Source organism: Heloderma suspectum, chromosome 3 (assembly GCF_057233095.1).
Source record: "Heloderma suspectum isolate Gila_16-S chromosome 3, 16-S_ref, whole genome shotgun sequence".
Classification (NCBI taxonomy): domain Eukaryota; kingdom Metazoa; phylum Chordata; class Lepidosauria; order Squamata; family Helodermatidae; genus Heloderma; species Heloderma suspectum.
Window position 1 is genome coordinate 247,760,101 of NC_139460.1, and position 19,037 is coordinate 247,779,137.

Consider the following 19,037-nt stretch of genomic DNA (forward strand, 5'->3'; position numbering starts at 1 on the left):
ATGGGGGTGCATGTGTGCTCAGGGCTCATCAAGCTCATTCATTTAATAATTCATGGTTTGTCATTATACCTGAATCAGGCCTGAGTGTCTGACCATATTTATCATATGTTAACTGCAACTCAAAGGATTTACTTTATTGTATACAACAAATAACACAGATACCATGGAGAGATTTTGTACAATATTAACCAATATAAGCCTGCATATTAAGTGATCATTACTACAAGAACATGCTGATGACCCCCCCCCCCAATGCATTGAAAGAATGTAGGAGGGAGTTGCAGGGTAAGCCCCACTCCCCTGCTTCTCTGATACACCCAGCAGCCATGTCCCCGCACCATTCATATGTTTGGAGCATGTCAGAAGGAGATATACACCCAGAGCGCTCTTCCCTGCAAGGAAAACTCCCCTCCCAATCAGGTTATCATGGCCATCAGGAGCACCACTAGGCTAAGGCACATGGCACCACAACCCCCTCATGGGTTCTTTCAATGCGCGGGGGGGGGGGGTGTCATCTGAATCCACCCACCCCTACTTCAATTGACATTGGGCATATATTCTCCACATTGCACTCCAGCACTATATTTGGTAAAATTAAGAGCAGCCCTTGGACTTGGATACTTTCTCCTGGCTCTACCCCTTACTTCCCTCATTGTGCTTAGAAGGTAGTACCCGAACTGGGGATATGCATTGTTAAATGTAGGATGTCCCTTAACCTAGATATTACTGACTAGAAAAAAGGATGTCAATATCCAGTGTTATCCCATTTTCCTATGTTCAACAGAATTTCCAAATTTAGGATCTTGGAGTGAGAAAGGGGCAGGAGCTTAGCAGCAAGAAAGCTTATATGCCCAAGGACAGCTCCTGCCGTCATCTACATGTAGAAGACAGTAACGGACAGTGTCTGAACATGAAAGCTTATAACTAGAAAGAATGGAATTATAAGTGTACTAAGATGTTATACATTTTGGATATCAAGCCTTTAGGACTTACAGCCATCAGAGTATATTGTTACAAGGCTGTAATTATTAATCTTATAGTATTGTTATTTATTATGTGGAGTTGAATTCTGTTCTTGCATCTCCACATCCTTGCTTACTGATTTTTCTTTTTGTCTCATCTGAATAAAAGGAGTTCAATTTACACCATGTCACTGGCAGATACATTTATTAATGACAGCCTAATCATTCTGAGATACATGGAAGGAATAACCTGCAATTGACACCCTTGTGTAGGCAATTAAAGACAGTACTAAGGTTAAAGCAAAGAAAAACTATGTCAGAACAAACAGAATTTAGAAATAATTAAGAATAAAATCAACAGGCAATGTTGATAACAGTGCAAAACCGAGAAAAATCAGAACAAAGAAAATTTTGCTTTTCCCATTTTGTATTTGTCACAATGTGAAATTCTTTTCTTATCAGTGTCTAATTACTACACTCTCTTTATATAACAGTTTTCTTATAGATTTGATGAGTACCAGAGCAACAGGCATTAGTGATAGCTGGCAGCAAGATGGAAATGTAACATGAAAGGCTACTCTCTGTCTTCAAGTATAAAGATAAACACTATAGCTAAAATGTTTCTTCTTTATTCACACTTCACACTATTGACTAAAATATGGAAAATGAAAACAGCAGTAAGTGGATGCATATTACATCCATTAGATGCCATAAGAAGAAGAAGAAGAAGAAGAAAGCAATCTTTGCTATACCAGGAGCCTTCTAAAAAACACATACTATCACCAGTAACAACCCAACCTAGCTTTTATGAAAGCAAGTTTCTTTTCTTCATCTTTGTGAATAGGAATAATGACTGACTCAGCCTAACAGAACTGACAGAAGAAAAAAGAATTCTCCCATCCCCAACCCATGTGTAGGCATCCACACAAACACAATTATTAAAATAGCAATTTTCATAAATAAACCTTGTCATCTGATCTGTTATACCTGGCTTATACTAAGTGAGAAGATTGGCCTATCTTGCCCAGTATTGTTATCTCTGATAAGCAGAACTTCTCAGGGTGTCATTACGGAAGGTTACTACCCCGATTGTTTACACTGCCTACTCATTACCCAAACCCCATCTTTGCAAAATACCAGGGGGCTGAAAAATACTTATATCAGCATGAAGTAAAACATCTGGAAGTGTTGCTCTATAATTAAAAATATTCTTCTTGGACTAATCACAAAAAAAACCCATTGAACTTGCAGTTTATAGGGGTCCTTGGCAGTGGTCGCATTTTCATTTCGCCACTAGAGATTACTTTATTCAAACTATAGTTTCATTAATACTTCACATTTTCTATCTGCCTCCTATTGTTAGAAAAAGTCATTCAGATAAGCAGGAACTTGACTTTTTTAATTGTTTAGAACAATGTGACAGCTCAATAAATGGCTTTACTGAAAGTCAATTTATACAACATATTGATTGACTGCAGAAAAACAGAATAACTATCACATCAGAAATATTTTAAATACAGTCCACAGTACACATTCTCTCAAGGGAGCAGATATCAACAACAACAGTAAGGGCAGCACAGGTAAAAGAACACTGGGATTGGTTTTTGTTTTTCATGGCAACATGTTTTCTGCCCTTATTTAAACAAAAACAGCTATTATGAAATTTGTTATTGACCCAGTCTAACTTTCACTGGGAACCAAACAAAAATGATGACATATAATTCAGTTATGCAGTGGAGCAACACAAACTCTGAAAATTATATAACAGGCTTTATTTACCACTGATCAAATCCCATTGATCCACATCAGTGCATTCACTTTCAACATATCTATCCCTACCAAAAAAATTCTACAGGTTTTTTCCATACCTAAGCCAAGCCTGCTCTTATACAAAAAAATATGAACCCTAAAATTGCCCTTAAGTCTTGAGAAATTAATTCCAAATTTAAGGAACTACACATTTCAGTATATTCAGTTAAGTGACCTTGGTGTTTTTAACTGTTTCAGGTTGTTCTGGCTGCAATTCTAAAGTAGTACAATAACCCTGTGTGCTCTCTCTAAGTGTACTGAAAACTGAAGGAGAAAGACACAGAGCTTCTGCTCTGACTATGTCTCTTAGAGTATGAGCTTGCAAATCATACATACCATGCTGCCCTCTTCCCTCCACTACTAACATACTTGGCTTCTGGAACTGTTCTTCATGCATTTTCTGGATATGTTCAATTTCTTTTAATACATTCTGTAGAGGCTGGGTAATTATTCATTTGTTTTCATTTCAAAGAAAATATCTCAACTCTATTACTAGATGCAAATACACATTTTCTTGTTGTTGTACTGCATATCAAGACTGTTATTTTAATTTTTTAAACTACTTTGAAAGTGGCATATAAATGCTTAAAACAAACAAACAAATGCCACTATCTCCAAAACCAGCAAGCCGATTCAGTTGGAATATTAGTTTTATGGAAATTGACAATTTGAATTAAGAGGCTTCAATAACACCTGATCCATATTATTTTATTTTTCATTCATACTTCCTGGGAATTAGGTATCTGAGCTCTGTTGCAGTCCACTGTATTTGCAGAAACATTTTACTACATTTGGGTCACATTTCCTTCCTCTGGGGAGCTTAAAAAGTTATGCAAGTATTTTCCCCATTTTATCCATACATCAAACTTGTGAGGTAGGCTAGTCTGAGGTTACCTACTGAGTTCCATGGATGTGTGGAGATTTGAACTTGGGTTTTCCTGGTTCAAGAGCCTTGTGTGGCGCAGAGTGGTAGGTGGGAGTATTGCAACTGAAACTCTCCCCACAACCTGAGTTCGAACCCAGCAGAAGCTGGGTCCCAGGTAGCTGGCTCAGGGTGACTCAGCCTTCCATCCTTCCGAGGTCAGTAAAATGAGTACCCAGCTTGCTGGGGGAAAGGTAGTCACAACTGGGGAAGGCAATGGCAAACCACCCCGCTACAGTCTGCCATGAAAATGCCAGCGAAAGCGGCGTCCCTCTAGGAGTCAGCAATGACTCGGTGCTTGCACAGGAGGAACCTTTCCTTTCCTTTTTCCTGGTTCAGTCCAAGTACAACGCTCTCCACCACACAGGCTTGCACTGGACAGAACCAGTTGTTAGAGAAACTGATATCATCAAGTATTATTTCCAGCATCTAAAATGGAGGATAAACTCATCAAGACATACTTTCCAACAACATCACAGGGCCAGTTCACACATACATGTACATCATTCCTAGCCTCAAAGGATGATCATGTGAAGGGACACCCAAGACCGAACAAACAACACAACAAAACTTGTTATGAGTACTTGTACTAATTTTGCTTGTTTTCATCCCCATTTTGTCATTAGTATCTCTTTCCTCATAATTTCCAGTATGAATGCCATTTCAGTTAAGAGGTCTAAAAACTCACATTGGTTTATTAAAGCCTCAGGTCCAAAACCCCAAATCTGATGCTAGCTTCACTTTGTATGTCCTCCACAGACCACTGATACTGATTTCCATCATCATGTGCATGCATACTCGTGTGAGCTGGATTCAATGTTGTGTCTTCATTGATAAACAACTGATTTTGTTTGTTGTTTATTTGTTCAGTCGCTTCCGACTCTTCGTGACTTCATGGACCAGCCCACGCCAGAGTTTCCTGTCAGCCGTCGCCAATCCCAGCTCCCCCAAGGTCGAGTCCATCACCTCCAGAATATCATCCATCCATCTTGCCCTTGGTCGGTCCCTCTTCCTTTTGCCTTCCACTTTCCCTAGCATCAGTATCTTCTCGGGGTATCCTGTCTTATGGAAATCCTATTCTCTGCCTGCCAATAATGACTGGATAGCAGATCTCCTATAACTGAGGAGTGACTAACTTACATCCAAAGGAACACACGTTTATGACATATGAAAAGTCTTTCTGGAATACTCTGACTACAGTAATATTGCCTGAAACCAGTGCTGTGATCTCATAACCTTCTTTCCTAGCTGACACGCAAAAATATCTCTTTTCCCTTTTATCTTCATCTCTCTTGGTGTTATCTTCCTATTTATCTCATTGAACAAACATGGATTTCCCATAATTCCATAGAGGTCAAAGACTAACAGAGACATAATGTCATTATTAAAATCTTATTCCCAAAATGTGGTACAACATTGTGGAGGAATGATACATCCGTTTTTCAAAGGGGTTGTTCTAATTTTAATTATAACCCTTCTGTGCAAATCACCCCAAGTCCAACAACCACCTCTGAACCTAATGACAAAAGACTTACAAATACTAGCCCCAACAAGTCCTTCATTTATTTAGTTTTACAAAACCACTGCACTTGAGGTATTTGGACACATGACTTGGTCACCTGTTATTGGCACCATCATGATGTTATTCATCATGAAACAAGTAACTCTTCCCTGCACTGAAAAGCCTCTGCATATTTCTCATCACTGCATTAGTTACAACTATAATTTTATGACTTTCTATATGTTAATTATTAATTTAATAAATTTGTTTCCTGCAACTTCATCTCCCTTGAGTTCTTAGAGTAGAACTAAAAGTCTGCCCTATATTTATACCAAATAACTCAGGCACTGAATGGAATGAAGGTTTAAAAAATGCAAACAATCTCATTGATTATTCAGCATCCCTTTGAAATAAACCTGACGGAGTGTTTCTTGCTTGATAAATTACCAAGTAAAGGGGATGTGACAGAGCCATAACTGTTCTTTTCACTTGTTTGAGACTCAACACTGCCATTAATAAGAAATTAAAGATCTATATTTTGCTGAGGAAAAGAGATGAAGATTAATTTGTAGAAGAACTTGCCTAACACTAAATTGGAGTGCAAAGGAGGAGATAGGCAGGGCATCAACCAATTTTGTGTGCCTCTGTTGTCAGAAATACATAGACTGTGACACAAGCTACAGTGTTAATTTATTTAAAGACTTTCAGAACTAAAAAAATCTTCCAAAGGGGATTACAAACCACAGATATTACAACTAATATAATATAATATAATATAATATATTATAATATAATATGTCAGGGTGGAAACTGAGCCAATAGAGCCCCAGAGCAGTTCTGAGTCATAAAGGAATAAAGCCTTGGAAAGAATCCTCATCGTCTGTGTCCAGAGTTGGCTTTTGGAGGGGGACTGTAAGAGGCAGCTAGGGTGCTCCTGACAATAATAAAGATTCCACCTAAAATCCATGAAATCTAATAAGCAGAAGAGCAGCATAATAATACAGTGAAGTAATAAAATGTCGGCCTAAACCAATTATAACAAAATATATCAAAATTTAAACAAGAGCTATAACTAAGCCCCACCCAAACCGAAAGAGGACTGAAACAAAAATGTTTTCACAGCTGTGTAAAAGAAAACAAGGAAGGGCCCAAAATCTAGGGTGGGGGTCCCATAGGTGGGAGGCCACCACCAAAATGATCCTGCCTCACGTCCTCGTCTACCTATTGGCAGGTCTGTGAGCAGGGCCTCAAAAGCCAATTTTGGGGTACAGATATGTTCATATGATCCAGAACTGTCACTTGAGGCACAGGTTAGGCTGGTATACTAACTACACCCTCATTTGGACAGAGATAGCCTAGCTACAGTTATCCATGCTCTGATAACTTCTCATCTGGATTTCTGCAATGCATTATACATATGGCTGCCTTTGAAAACGGTCCGGAAACTTCAGCTGGTCCAAAATAGGGCAGCAAGATTGTTAACAGGGACTGGCCTGCGAGCTCATATTACGCCAGTACTCTTCCATTTCCGGTCCTGATTCAAAGTGCTGGTATTAACATTCAAAGCCCTTAAGGTCTTGGGGCTAGGTTATCTGAAGAATCACCTCCTCCCATATGTGCCTGCACATAAGATCATCCTCAGCAGCCCTTCTCCATGAGCCCCTGCCAAAGGAAGTGAGGCGGGTGGCTACTAGGAGGAGGGCTTTCTCTTCCTTGGCACCCCGGCTGTGGAATGAGCTCCCTAGTGAGGTTCACTTGGCACCTACACTGTATTCTTTCCGGCGCCAGGTGAAGACCTTTTTATTTTCCCAGGCATTTTAGCATTTTTAGCTCTTTAGACTTTTAGCTTTGCTTTTAAATCTGTAATTTAAATCCCTGCACTTCTGCTAGGTTTTATTCTCGTTTTATTCTGGTTGTATTGTTATACTGTGGTTTTAATGTTTTATATATTTCATATTGTTTTATTGTGTGCTCTTTGGTTTTAATTTTTGTGAACCGCCCAGAGAGCTTCAGCTCTTGGGCGGAATAGAAATGAAATGAATGAATAAATAAAATATGGGTGCAAGTAGTCCATCGAGTAATCTGGTGCCAAACCATGTGGGGCTTTAAAGGTTAAAACCAGTACTTTGAATTGCACTCAGAAGTCAATACACAGCCAGTGCAGTGGTGACATGCTTCAAACACTGAGTCCCACAAGCATCTGAGCAGCCCAATTTTGTACTAGCTAAAACATCTGAATGGTCTTCAGAGACAGCAGCAGTCCATCCAGGATGTGACCAGGTTATGGGTAATGGAGGCAAGGTCAGTCAACCCAAGATAGCATTGCAACTAGTTTATTAGCCTAAGCTGATAAGAGGCATTCCTAACTAACATCACCACCTGTGCTTCAACAGATTATTGAGTTCAGGCATACCACCAAGCTCTAAACACAGTCCTTCAGCGGATGTACAATCCAATCCAGAACCGAACACCCCTATCCAGGTTCATTAGTTCTTCTACCCATAGTCCCTCCCATCTTGTCTGAATTAACCCTCCGCTTGTTCACCCTCATCCATCCCAAAACTACCTGTTCAGTAGCCCTTAGGATCAGTAGATGGAAATGAGAGGTAGAGCAGTATGTTATCCACATAATGGTGACACTATAGCCCAGCCTTTCCTAACTTGGTGCCCTTCAGATGTTTTAGACTACAAATCCCAGAAGTCCTGACCTTTAGCCATGCTGGCCAGGGCAGATGGGAACTGATGTCTAAAACATCTGGAGGGCATCAAGTTGGGGAAGGCTGCTTTAGCCCAAAGCTCTGGATGACTTCCCCAGCAGCATCATGTAGACTAGGAAAGCCCAGCTCCACTAGCATCACACATCAGTTAGCCTGCCTACTAATTAAGCACTGGCTGCTGCAGCAGGTGGGTTATAACTGGCCACTCTTTCCTCTTCCATACCCAGTCAGAGTAACCAATGATAAACTTCAGTCTTCACATTCGTGAATATTATCAATGTATAATAGTTTTAACTTGTAAATACAGCTGAGTGAGAAGTAAATCAGGTTCAGTTAGTTGGATTATGAAGTATGGAAGCCTTTTGTTTTACACCAGGATAGGAAAACTTTTTTCGGCCTGAGGACCAGATTCCATTTTAGATATGCTCTTGGTAACTGCATTCCACTAATGGGTGGAGCCAATGGGGCTGGGGTCACAAACAAATGTGGGTAGGTCTGAAAAATCCAACCGCCTCCCAAATTCCATTGTTACAAATTTATAGTAGGAAGGATTCTCAGATAAGCAAGATAAGCCTCTACATGTCTACTCAGAAATAAGTAGGACTGAATCACTCAGCAGCACTTTTAAATAACATCCCAAACACCAAGCCACTGCATGTCTAGAATCATAGAATCATAGAATAGTAGGGTTGGAAGGGGCCTACAAGGCCATTGAGTCCAACCCCCTGCTCAATGCAGGAATCCAAGTCAGAGCATCCCTGACAAATGGCTGTCCAGCCTCATCTTGAAGGCCTCCAGTGTGGGAGAGCCCACCACCTCCCCAGGTAATTGGTTCCATTGTCGTATTGCTCTTACAGTCAGGAAGTTTTTCCTGATGTTCAGCCGGAATCTGGCTTCCTGTAACTTGAGCCCATTATTCCGTGTCCTGCACTCTGGGATGATCAAGAAGAGATCCTGGCCTTCTTCTCTGTGACAACCTTTCAAGTACTTGAAGAGTGCTATCATATCTCCCCTCAGTCTTCTCTTCTCAAGGCTAAACATGCCCAGTTCTTTCAGTCTCTCTTCATAGGGCTTTGTTTCCAGTCCCCTGATCATCTTTGTTGCCCTCCTCTGAACCCTCTCCAGTTTGTCTGCATCCTTCTTAAAGTGTGGTGCCCAGAACTGGACACAGTACTCCAGATGAGGCCTAACCAGTGCTGAGTAGAGGGGAACTAGTACTTCCCGGGATTTGGAAGTGATGCTTCTATGAATGCAGCCCAAAAGAGCATTTGCCTTTTTTGCAGCCACATCACATGGTTGGCTCATATTCAGCTTGTGATCGACAACAATTCCAAGATCCTTGTCGCTTGTAGTGTGGTTGAGCCACGTATCCCCCATCTTGTAACAGTGCATTTGGTTTTTTTTCCTAGGTGCAGAACTTGGCATTTATCCTTATTAAATGTCATTCTGTTGTTTTCTGCCCAGCGCTCCAGTCTATCCAGATCACTTTGAATTTTGTTTCTGTCTTCCAAAGTATTAGCTATCCCTCCCAATTTTGTGTCATCTGCAAATTTGATCAGCATTCCCTGCACCTCCTCCTCCAAGTCATTAATAAAAATGTTGAAGAGCACTGGGCCCAGGACTGAGCCCTGCGGTACCCCACTCGTTACCTCTCCCCAGTTTGAGAAGGTCCCATTGAGAAGCACTCTTTGAGTCCGATTCTGTAGCCAACTGTGGATCCACCTGATCGTTGTTTCATCTAGCCCACTTTGAGCTAGTTTGCTCATCAGGATATCATGGGGCACTTTGTCGAAAGCTTTGCTGAAGTCGAGGTATATGATGTCTACAGCATTCCCACAGTCTACAAGGGAGGTTACTTGATCAAAAAATGAGATCAGATTTGTCTGGCAGGACTTGTTTTTGACAAATCCATGTTGGCTTCGAGTAATCACAGCATTGTTGTCAAGGTGCTTCCAGATGGATTGCTTTATGATCTGCTCCAGAATTTTCCCAGGGATTGATGTCAGACTGACTGGTCTGTAGTTCCCAGGTTCCTCCTTTTTACCCTTTTTGAAGATAGGGACAACGTTAGCCCTCCTCCAGTCAACTGGCACTTCCCCCATCCTCCATGATTTCTCAAAGAGAATAGACAGCGGTTCTGAGAGTTCTTCTGCCAGTTCCTTTATGACTCTAGGATGCAGTTCATCTGGCCCGGGAGATTTGAACTCATTCAAAGTAATGAGGTGTTCCTTGACCATATGCCTGTCAATCTCAAGCTGCAATCCTGCCCCTTCAGCCTGTACTTCGCCTTTGCCAGGGGGGTCATAGACCCTCTTTTGGGAGAAGACTGAGCCAAAGTAGGAATTGAGCACCTCTGCCTTTTCTTTGTCATCTGTTATCGTTTTGCCATCCTTATTTAATAGCTGAACCACCATTTCTTTCCTCTGCCTTTTACTATGCACGTAGCTGAAGAAAGCCTTTTTGTTGTTTTTCGCATCCCTTGCTAACCTCAGCTCATTCTCAGCTTTAGCCTTCCTGACGCCATCCCTGCAATTCTGTGCTATCTGCCTGTACTCTTCCTTTGTTACTTGGCCTTCTTTCCACTTCCTATATGTGTCCTTTTTTGTTTTCAGGTCATCCCTAAGCTTTTTGTGAAGCCACATTGGCTTCTTCTGTTGTCTTCCACCTTTTCTTCTTGTTGGAATTGCTTGTGATTGTGCCTTGAGAATTTCCTTTTTTAAAAGCTCCCACCCATCTTGGACTCCTTTTCTCGCTAGCATCGCTTGCCATGGGACCTTACTGATCATTGTTCTGAGTTTATGAAAATCAGCTTTCCTAAAATCCAGGGTACGCGTTTGACTACACTCGGCTTTTGCTTCCCTTAGAACCAAGAACTCAAGTACAACATGGTCACTTTCCCCCAGAGTTCCTGTACTCAGAACTACTCAGAAGTAAGCATGAACATCATGTCTAATCACAAATAAGCAGGGCAAACCTCTGCATGACTAATCAAATATAAGCAGGGCATGCGTAAGAAGACTCAGAAGGAAGCAGGAATGTATCACTCAGCCACTTCTGCCCACAGGAGAAAGCTTTCCCCTGCTAAGCATTGAGAAAGGGAGCCATTTTCAGTGCTATGCAGGGAAAGCACTTATCTCTGATCAGCAGCTGATTGGAGATAAGAGCTTTTCCCTCCATTACAGAGAGGGAAGCAGCTGCTGGGCCAGATGGGGAACCTTTGCAGGCCTGCTGAAGGTTCTCCATGTCAGATTTCTAACACAAGTAAACCCCCCAGGAAACATTAATTAAGTATTGTTTAGCCACCTACTCTGAGACAAGAAGGTGTACACCCAAATATACAAGAGTGAGGATTCCTGTGCCTCTAAAAGGGAATGTATTTGTGGGGAAACTAACTCAGCATGGTGCAGTATCCATGTGAGCATTCAACACTGGTGTCAGTGCTTTCCTGTTTGAAACAAGAACTGGGCCACTACTTGAAACAGCAGAATAAGATCAGACTCTTGCCTTTAAACAAATAGCTTCCTACTTGCAATACTGAGCCTTTGAGGTTCCTAGAACCAATTCTGCAAGGGAGAAATCTAGAAATGATTTTTGCTGTATCTATGTACCTGCAAAGCTGGACATCAGATTCTAATTACTAGCATTATCTCATCAATAATGAGCAGCAGAGTGGAGTATGATGTCATATGTATCAAATGATCAGCAGAAATTCTAGATTACCATCTAACAACTAAGTGTTCCTTTGGAGGGATCTCTCTAGGTGGACTCAGATAACATGTGAGTTATCTACACTCCATCCACATCACAGGAATTTAATCACAGGAATTTTCTTCTCTGATTGCTAGCATTCTAACTTGAAAATGTGTGCATATGAAGGTTTGAGGCCTAGGGAGTCAAAAGGAAAAAGGGTCAGGCTTAGAGGCCTGGGTTTTTTGTTGGGAGGTGGTATTCCTGAGAGGAGTAGTTTCAATTCCCTAGTTAAGTTTCATTTTCAATTCCCCAGTTAAGTTTCATTTCTTCAGGTTTGAAGCAGTAGTTTTGGTTTTGAGGGAGGAGGGTATAAAAAAGAGAGCCAGTAAGAGCAGAGTCAGGGAGACCAGACCGTGAAGCAGGAGCAGGAAGAAGCAGCCTGAAAAAGTCTAAGTACAGCTAGCGTAAAGGAACTTGCATTTTGCAACTTTTATTTTCTTTTAAGGCCTTTTGTATCACTCAGCTCCATTGTTTAAATACCTATAGTTGTGACTGCTTGCTTTAAATTTATCAGTAAACTGTTGTGGTTAAACCCCAAGTGTCTGGGGTGTCAATCACCCCACATCTACAGCCTAAACCCCACATTATTGGGAAGGGGAAGTTTAAAAGAAGGAAGGTGGGACTCTTAAGGAGGCAAGAGGTCTTTAAGGAATTGTTCAGGGGGTCCAGGTCATAAGGGGAACTCTGACAGTGCATCTTTCAGTACATTGTCATATCATAAAAATCTACAACAATTAATGTGGTTATTGTCATCACTGCAGGCAACCAAAGTGTAAAAAAATATAGCCATTTAGGCTCAGCCATTTGATTGTAGAATCAAGTGGCTCAATAGGAAGATTTCTGTTACTGACTTGAAGCAACTTAGAGATCTGGTTTTTCACTGCATTCTAATGCCAAAATGTATTTACAATTCAGGAACAATATTTGCTATACCCAAGGCATTCTTACAACTACCAGTATCCAACATCTTCATAAGTATTTATAGTTTCTTCTTCAGCTCCATATTAGATTACCTCTGAAAATAGTGTGAACTAATAAAAGGACAACATATTTGGACAGTTTTACAGATAAGAGTGGTATTAACTTTTTCAGGATAAAATGTACACTTGGATATCCTAAGAGTATACTTACTTCGTATGTACAGAGGGGATCAGATATCTTACCTCAGAAGAGATCTTTATAAATTATACTAGGAAGGAAGGAAACAACTCATGCAGAAGAAATAAATTCTACAAAAGGACTGACTAAAAAGAAAAGATTAAAAAAGTAGAAAGAAGACAAATATGGGAGAATATTGAAAAATAAAGACAATTTTTAAATGGGTTTTATTTACAGCATAGTTCTTTGATGAAGTGCTTTACTATTCATAAAGGATGTATTTCACTTTTATCTCTATCTTTTATTTAAATTCTCTCTCAAATACAATACTGCTTAGGGAATGTAGCAACACTAGATATCTCAGAAGACACATGTCCCCGATCTAGTGAACCAAAAGCCCACTTCTAGTTCCATGTAATTAGAAAAAAGCTCCATAGGCATTAAAGGATATATTCTTAGGACTGTAGCTAAGGGGAGTAGCCAAAGGATGCAAATATTGTTGCACTCCTACTTAATACTGCATCACCGTGCATACACTGATAAATGGGGATTCCTATGCTGTATGGTGATATGACCTTTTGAAAAGGCTAAAGGAATATAAAATCCCATAATAGTGCTGCATGTGAATAGAAGGGTATGTCAGGGTGGAAACTGAGCCGATAGAACCCCAGAGCAGTTCTGATTCTGAGGAGGATCAGCAATCCGTGGGAGAGGAGCCAGCTCATCCCTCACAGGCACAGCAGTTGGCAGAGATTCCTCCTGCTGGCATTCCTGAGATAGTGACCCTGGCAGTGAGAAAGTGCGGTAGGGGGGCTTGCTAGACGCTCGACGCAGATGCAGGGAGCGACGAGCGATGGAGGGCACGGAAAGGAGGCGTAGCGCCCGTTTGGCGCGCAAGCAACGGCCGCCTCCCGTGGACCCAAGGGAAAGAGGGAGGATCTCTCCCTAGCCCATAAGTTCAGGGTCTTCAAGTGATTCTCCTTCAAACAGGGATCAACTGCCTACCCGAAGCATAGGCTACTCTGCGGTTCATTGCTTAGTCTCTGGTGATTAGCATCTGAAAGAGTCATTAAGTTGTAAAAGGGTTAAAGCCTTGAAAAGAATCCTTTTGACTGTGTCTTGAGTTGGCTATGGGAGTGTACTAAAAGAGACCGCTAGGGCGCGGCTGACAGCGTGCTGCCTTACACAAACTCCTCAGGAAGGACATCATTAGCAAATGGTCCAGAAAGGTAGAAATCTTTCAAAACATCTCCTGATAAAGGGTTAGACCTCAAAGAGCTGGCATTTGTGTTACAATATAAAAAGGTAAATTCTACAGTACTTCACGTGCTTGCAGAAGAATATCTTTGGATTTCATTCCACTAATCTAGCATGATACACCATGGCAAAGGTGTAAAAGAGCGCTTCCATGACTAGAAGACACCTTCTGTATAGAAGGGCACCTTTGTATCCAACCCACTGTTTTAAAACCATACATTTGTTCAAGAAATGTGAGACTCATTGTAGCACTATATTTTTCCGGCAGGAACATAAAATGCTGCTCAGCTAGTAAAATAATTTTATTCATTACCAAGTTAAATATCTCTTAGATTCTATCACATCTTTTCTTGATAGAGGAAGTGCTTTTAAAATGTTGTTGCAATACAATTTCCATTTCTTTTCCTCCTGGGACCTGAACCTGAACGTTAGCAGGGAAGACGAGACAAAAAAAGGGTCAAAACTACCTTTAAGTATGTGGATAATGTGCCACTGAAATCAGTAAAATGGACAACTTGTTATGGGATTATATCAAATACATCTCTACCTGCTAGGCTAAAGAAAATTAATCCAACTATGTCTCATGCACAAGAACAAAGCAGAAAGAGGTCATTAATAACCTTTTCATAGTTGATGGCAAGGCATTTAATAAGATTTTTGTTACAACTATTTAGATCAGGAATATAGAAGAGGTATTAAATTATGTTTGGAAGCAGGAGCCTGTTTAAAATGTTACATTCCCCAGATGGAACAATGTTGAAAAATATTTCTGCATGCTGGTGCTATACACAAAAGCTATAACAGTTGGTGATGGTCACATCAGGTACATCCCTGGAAACACTATACTTCACAACAGAGTTTCTGGCAAGGACTTCACATCAACCCTAATCATATGTTGAATTATTCAGAAATATTCTGACTCTTATTTGAAGGCTGGGTTCAGACATAACAGAAGATCATGGTCTGTTTCTTTTATTTATTTACTACATTTCTATATCACTCAATAGCTGAAGCTCTCTCTGTTTAGCTAAACTATGGTTTGTTTTCATTTCTAAACATGGGCTTGCTCACAAACTGCGGTTTGTCTGGGGCCCAACAAACCAGGATCTGAAACCACAGTCTAGAAGGCATTGACAAACCACAGTTAATGCCACTGCTTTCCCTCTAGAGCACCATGGGGCCAGGAGTGAACTTATGAAGCTCGATGCTGAGCAGATGGGAACAAAAGTAGATAAGTGCTCTAAACCATGGCTTGCCTGTTACATATCTGCAAGGTCAAGCCATGGTGTGGGTTCTTAACTATGGTTAGCACAAACCATAGTTTCACATTATGCCTAAGTCAGAGTGTCAGGTAGCAGCAGTGTTCCGCATGTTTCACAGAGTATTTGTAATGTTTAAACCATAGACCCACTTGTATCTTGTGAGCTACCAATGGTGTTCAGGACTGCAGTCAATACACATTGTTGATTTAGACAGATCTTGTATTAAAAACTGTACAATAGTTAGAAACATTATATAACATTACTCTCAAGTCTTAACTCTTAACTAAATTTACTAACTGTATTTGAACTGAAAAACAAAAACAGGCATTTCTGAATGAAAAGCATGGCTGCCTTGAGAAGGATAAGCACCCTTTTCTCCCCAGACTTCTATAGCTTTATCTACTTTAAAATCATTTGTTTTATACAGTCTCACCGATTTCTTAAAAGCCTCTGATCCTAGGGCATGGTATTCATTGCACACCATGCACAGTTAGAAAGGAAGGGGCAGGGGGAGCAACATTCTGCCCTACAGGTATGACTTTGTAATCAATAGGATTCTTGACAAGAATATAAATACAACTTAATACAACAGCTAAAGTTTGAAATTTTCATGGAAATCCTTACTTTAGTAATCACAGATTTATAGCCTTGCTGCTGAAATTACACAATGGCCTGCCCAACAAGTGGAGAAAACCATTTATATCCACAGCTACAGCTTACCAGTGTTTGGGCATATACTGTATATAGTTCTTGGTTCAAACAGTAGTAGTGCAGAACATAACAAATCTAAAATATACCAACACTAAAAATGGCTCAACTCCTTCATTATTTTGAACATAATTTTAGTAAGTGATGTGCCTTTGAAAGAGAACATGCACAGGAATATTCTTGTTTGGTGTACCAGCCCATTAAATATATAGTTTAATCTACTGACTGCATTGCTTTAACTAGACATATGCACACTTCCTTGGAAACCCTCTTCACAGCAGCAATAAAGAGAAATGCAGGGTGGGGGGGGAGAAAGGATCAAGACTGTCACACATGTTATATATTAAAACTTACCAACCTTGAACACCTTTATATTTCAGAATTGAAATAGATATACTATTTCAGAACATCTTTATATCCAGAATTGAGAATTCCAGTCTTAAATAATTTTAGATTCTTTTAAAATATATTTAGTTGCAGTCTCTGGTTGTCATTAAAAATGCAAGTAGATTTTTCTGAATACAGAACAATAAATTAGGAACCCTTCCTAATTTTATACACATGGGCTTTATACAGGAGAAAAGTTTGCTTTTAACAGTTCTATGGCAAAGATGAACTGGGATAAGATTTGTCCAGCTTGGAGATGCGTGATGTTGCTGAAGCTTGGAAGTGAGAGGCTTCAGAAACAAACTTTGCCTGTTCAAAAAGCCTAAGACCATTACAAGCTGAACCAAACCCCATCTTTATTGGACTTTACCTGTGACCAGTCCTCTCTGTCCCAGCTTCTTCCTTCCCTTTCTATGAGACCCACATTAGACATTTGGCACTGTCTCAGCAGTATCTTGGGCACAAGAATCTAAGGGACATCCATGGATCCTGATGACCCTACTAAAATGTGAAGATCTATAGTGGTGCTTCTGGATGCTACTACACCTCCCATAGACACCCTGCACTGAAGCCATCATATTACAAGACTACCAGCACATAGAGAAACTATGGAATTTACCACCACAAAATGTAGTGATGGCCATCAATGGCTTTAAAGGGGGATTTAACAAATTCATGGAAGTACCATCCCCCCATGTCCAGCTTGCCTGGTGGCGGGGAGGGATTTTGCGGGCGGGGGGGGAGGATGAGACGTGGGCCAACGCCATTTGGTGTTCGCTGATGACATCGGAGGGGAGGAGGGGCAAGCCAGCCATTTTAGGCTGCGCGGCCCATCTTTCTCCTCCATTGGTTTCCTTGGATGGTGGGTGTGGGTTAGCTATTCCCCACTCCAAGGGAGGATATTTCTATTTGCCTGCCCTTTGGGGCAGCGTTGTCCAGCCTGGGTGGACTGCCCTGTGCATCCGGTCAGGGGATCACGCCCATGGCCCACAGCTTCCCACCAATGATGGGTGTCTCTCATGCTGTGCATGCGCCAGTGACGGTTCAACCCAATACTCTCAGCGCCTCCATTCCAGACTCCTCTGGCAGGGTAGTGGTACAAACTTCCACACTTCAGGGGGCCGCTATGCCACCTGGGACAAATATCAATGTGGCTTCCAGTCAGGCCTCACCTACGGCGACTGCATGCATGTTTGGTGTGGCCCCATAGGCGGCAAACCTTCAGCAAACCTTCTGAGTCTACTGGGCCAGTGATCTATATGCCAGAGTGGAAAAGGGGGTAATTCCAACTGGGTTACATCCCACCAAAAATGGGATTTGCTAAATTATTTGTACTTTAAAGTTAAGATTCTACTTACTTCAATTAAGACATTATTATTTGTACTCACAGTTGACACTGGTCTCCTTTGATCCCTTTAGTTGTGCAGAAGCATTTTCCTGTTTGCATGTGACAAATATTTGCATGTCCACTGCATGTGCAAGCTATAAAATCAGAGAGGAAAAAAATTAACAACTATATTATAATTATGTACTATTTATTTATTAATAATTCTGATGTACCAATTAATACAAAATCATCTCTAAGTGGTTAATATATAAATATAAAAAATACATTTAAATGGTAATGTAATATTTGCATGCCAGTACTGTCAAATGAATGCAGTTCATAAACTGATGACTATGAGTTGAATCCTAAGATGCTCGTCTGTGAAAGAAAAGGCCTTTCAGCCAGCAAAGGCCTCCACTAACAGAAGGGGTTCGGAAAAGTGATTTTCACCTATTCTCATTTCCCAGTGCAGCTCCTGCACCAACTCCTACACTGTTCTGGAAGGTCCAGCCCCAACACTCTAGAACATATTTAGTGGGGACAGGTGTTAGTGGCTACCAGGTGTTAGTGCTTTTCTGTGAGTGGAACTCCACTTGTGGGACATTAGATCCTACCCTATATTCTGTGGTAGGAAGGACCACTGACATATAAAGCTCAAGAAGTGGCAACATTGTGGCATTTCCACTAATTTTGTGGCCCTGCTGGTTCTTCAGTCAATATTTCAATTCAAGCTTCATATAATTGTTGTCTATAATGGTAAACACACAGAAAGGGATTTTAGATTCCACATTTTAGGAGCTGCATTCTAGAAATTGATGGGTTTTGTTAAGAAGGTGATCAAGATGTTTGCTTGCTTGTTTTTTGTATTATTAACACTTTCAATTGACAGATAATTAAATGCACAATTGAATTTATATTGAGGAACACAGTTGTCTGAACATACAATTACACATATCTAATCAAAATGACACATAATAAAAGATTCCTGACAAAATCCTGAAGTCTCTCATTCCATTGTGAGTTTACATACAGAATAAGATATGTTGACGAGTAGTTAATATATTAATTGGTGATACTGGTAAGACTAATTTTTTTATTGTAATACATTCAGTACATTAAGATTGGCCGGGATTCACAGCTTAGGCAAAGAATCCTAGGAAGGAATTTATAGAGGCTCAAATGCTCTGTATTTTGGGTAATCTTATATTATGCTTTGTGTAATATCATTTTAATGTTTTGTTGACCAATAAACTGAATTAAACAACTTTTTACAAAATTCAGTACCATTAGATTATATATGGACCAGAGATGTGATAATATCTCTTTTAGGGTAACAA

The 19,037-nt window shown here is 40.5% G+C and overlaps 1 protein-coding gene across 9 annotated transcripts in view; it reads right to left on the reverse strand.

Moving 5' to 3' along the window:
* ATRNL1 (attractin like 1) overlaps window positions 1-19,037 on the reverse strand; it is a 920,708-nt gene that overhangs the window by 624,233 nt on the left and 277,438 nt on the right. For 8 of the 9 annotated variants that reach the window (XR_014789465.1, XR_014789464.1, XM_084846134.1 and 5 more), the window contains one exon: window positions 17,762-17,855. Coding sequence is in view for 7 of the 9 variants with exons in the window: in XM_084846134.1 (XP_084702260.1) it covers window positions 17,762-17,855 (94 nt within the window). In the remaining 2 variants the exon portion in view is untranslated. Of the gene's footprint in view, window positions 1-1,656; window positions 6,151-17,761; window positions 17,856-19,037 lie in introns of those variants that run through there. The other variant, XM_084846140.1, reaches the window with a different exon arrangement.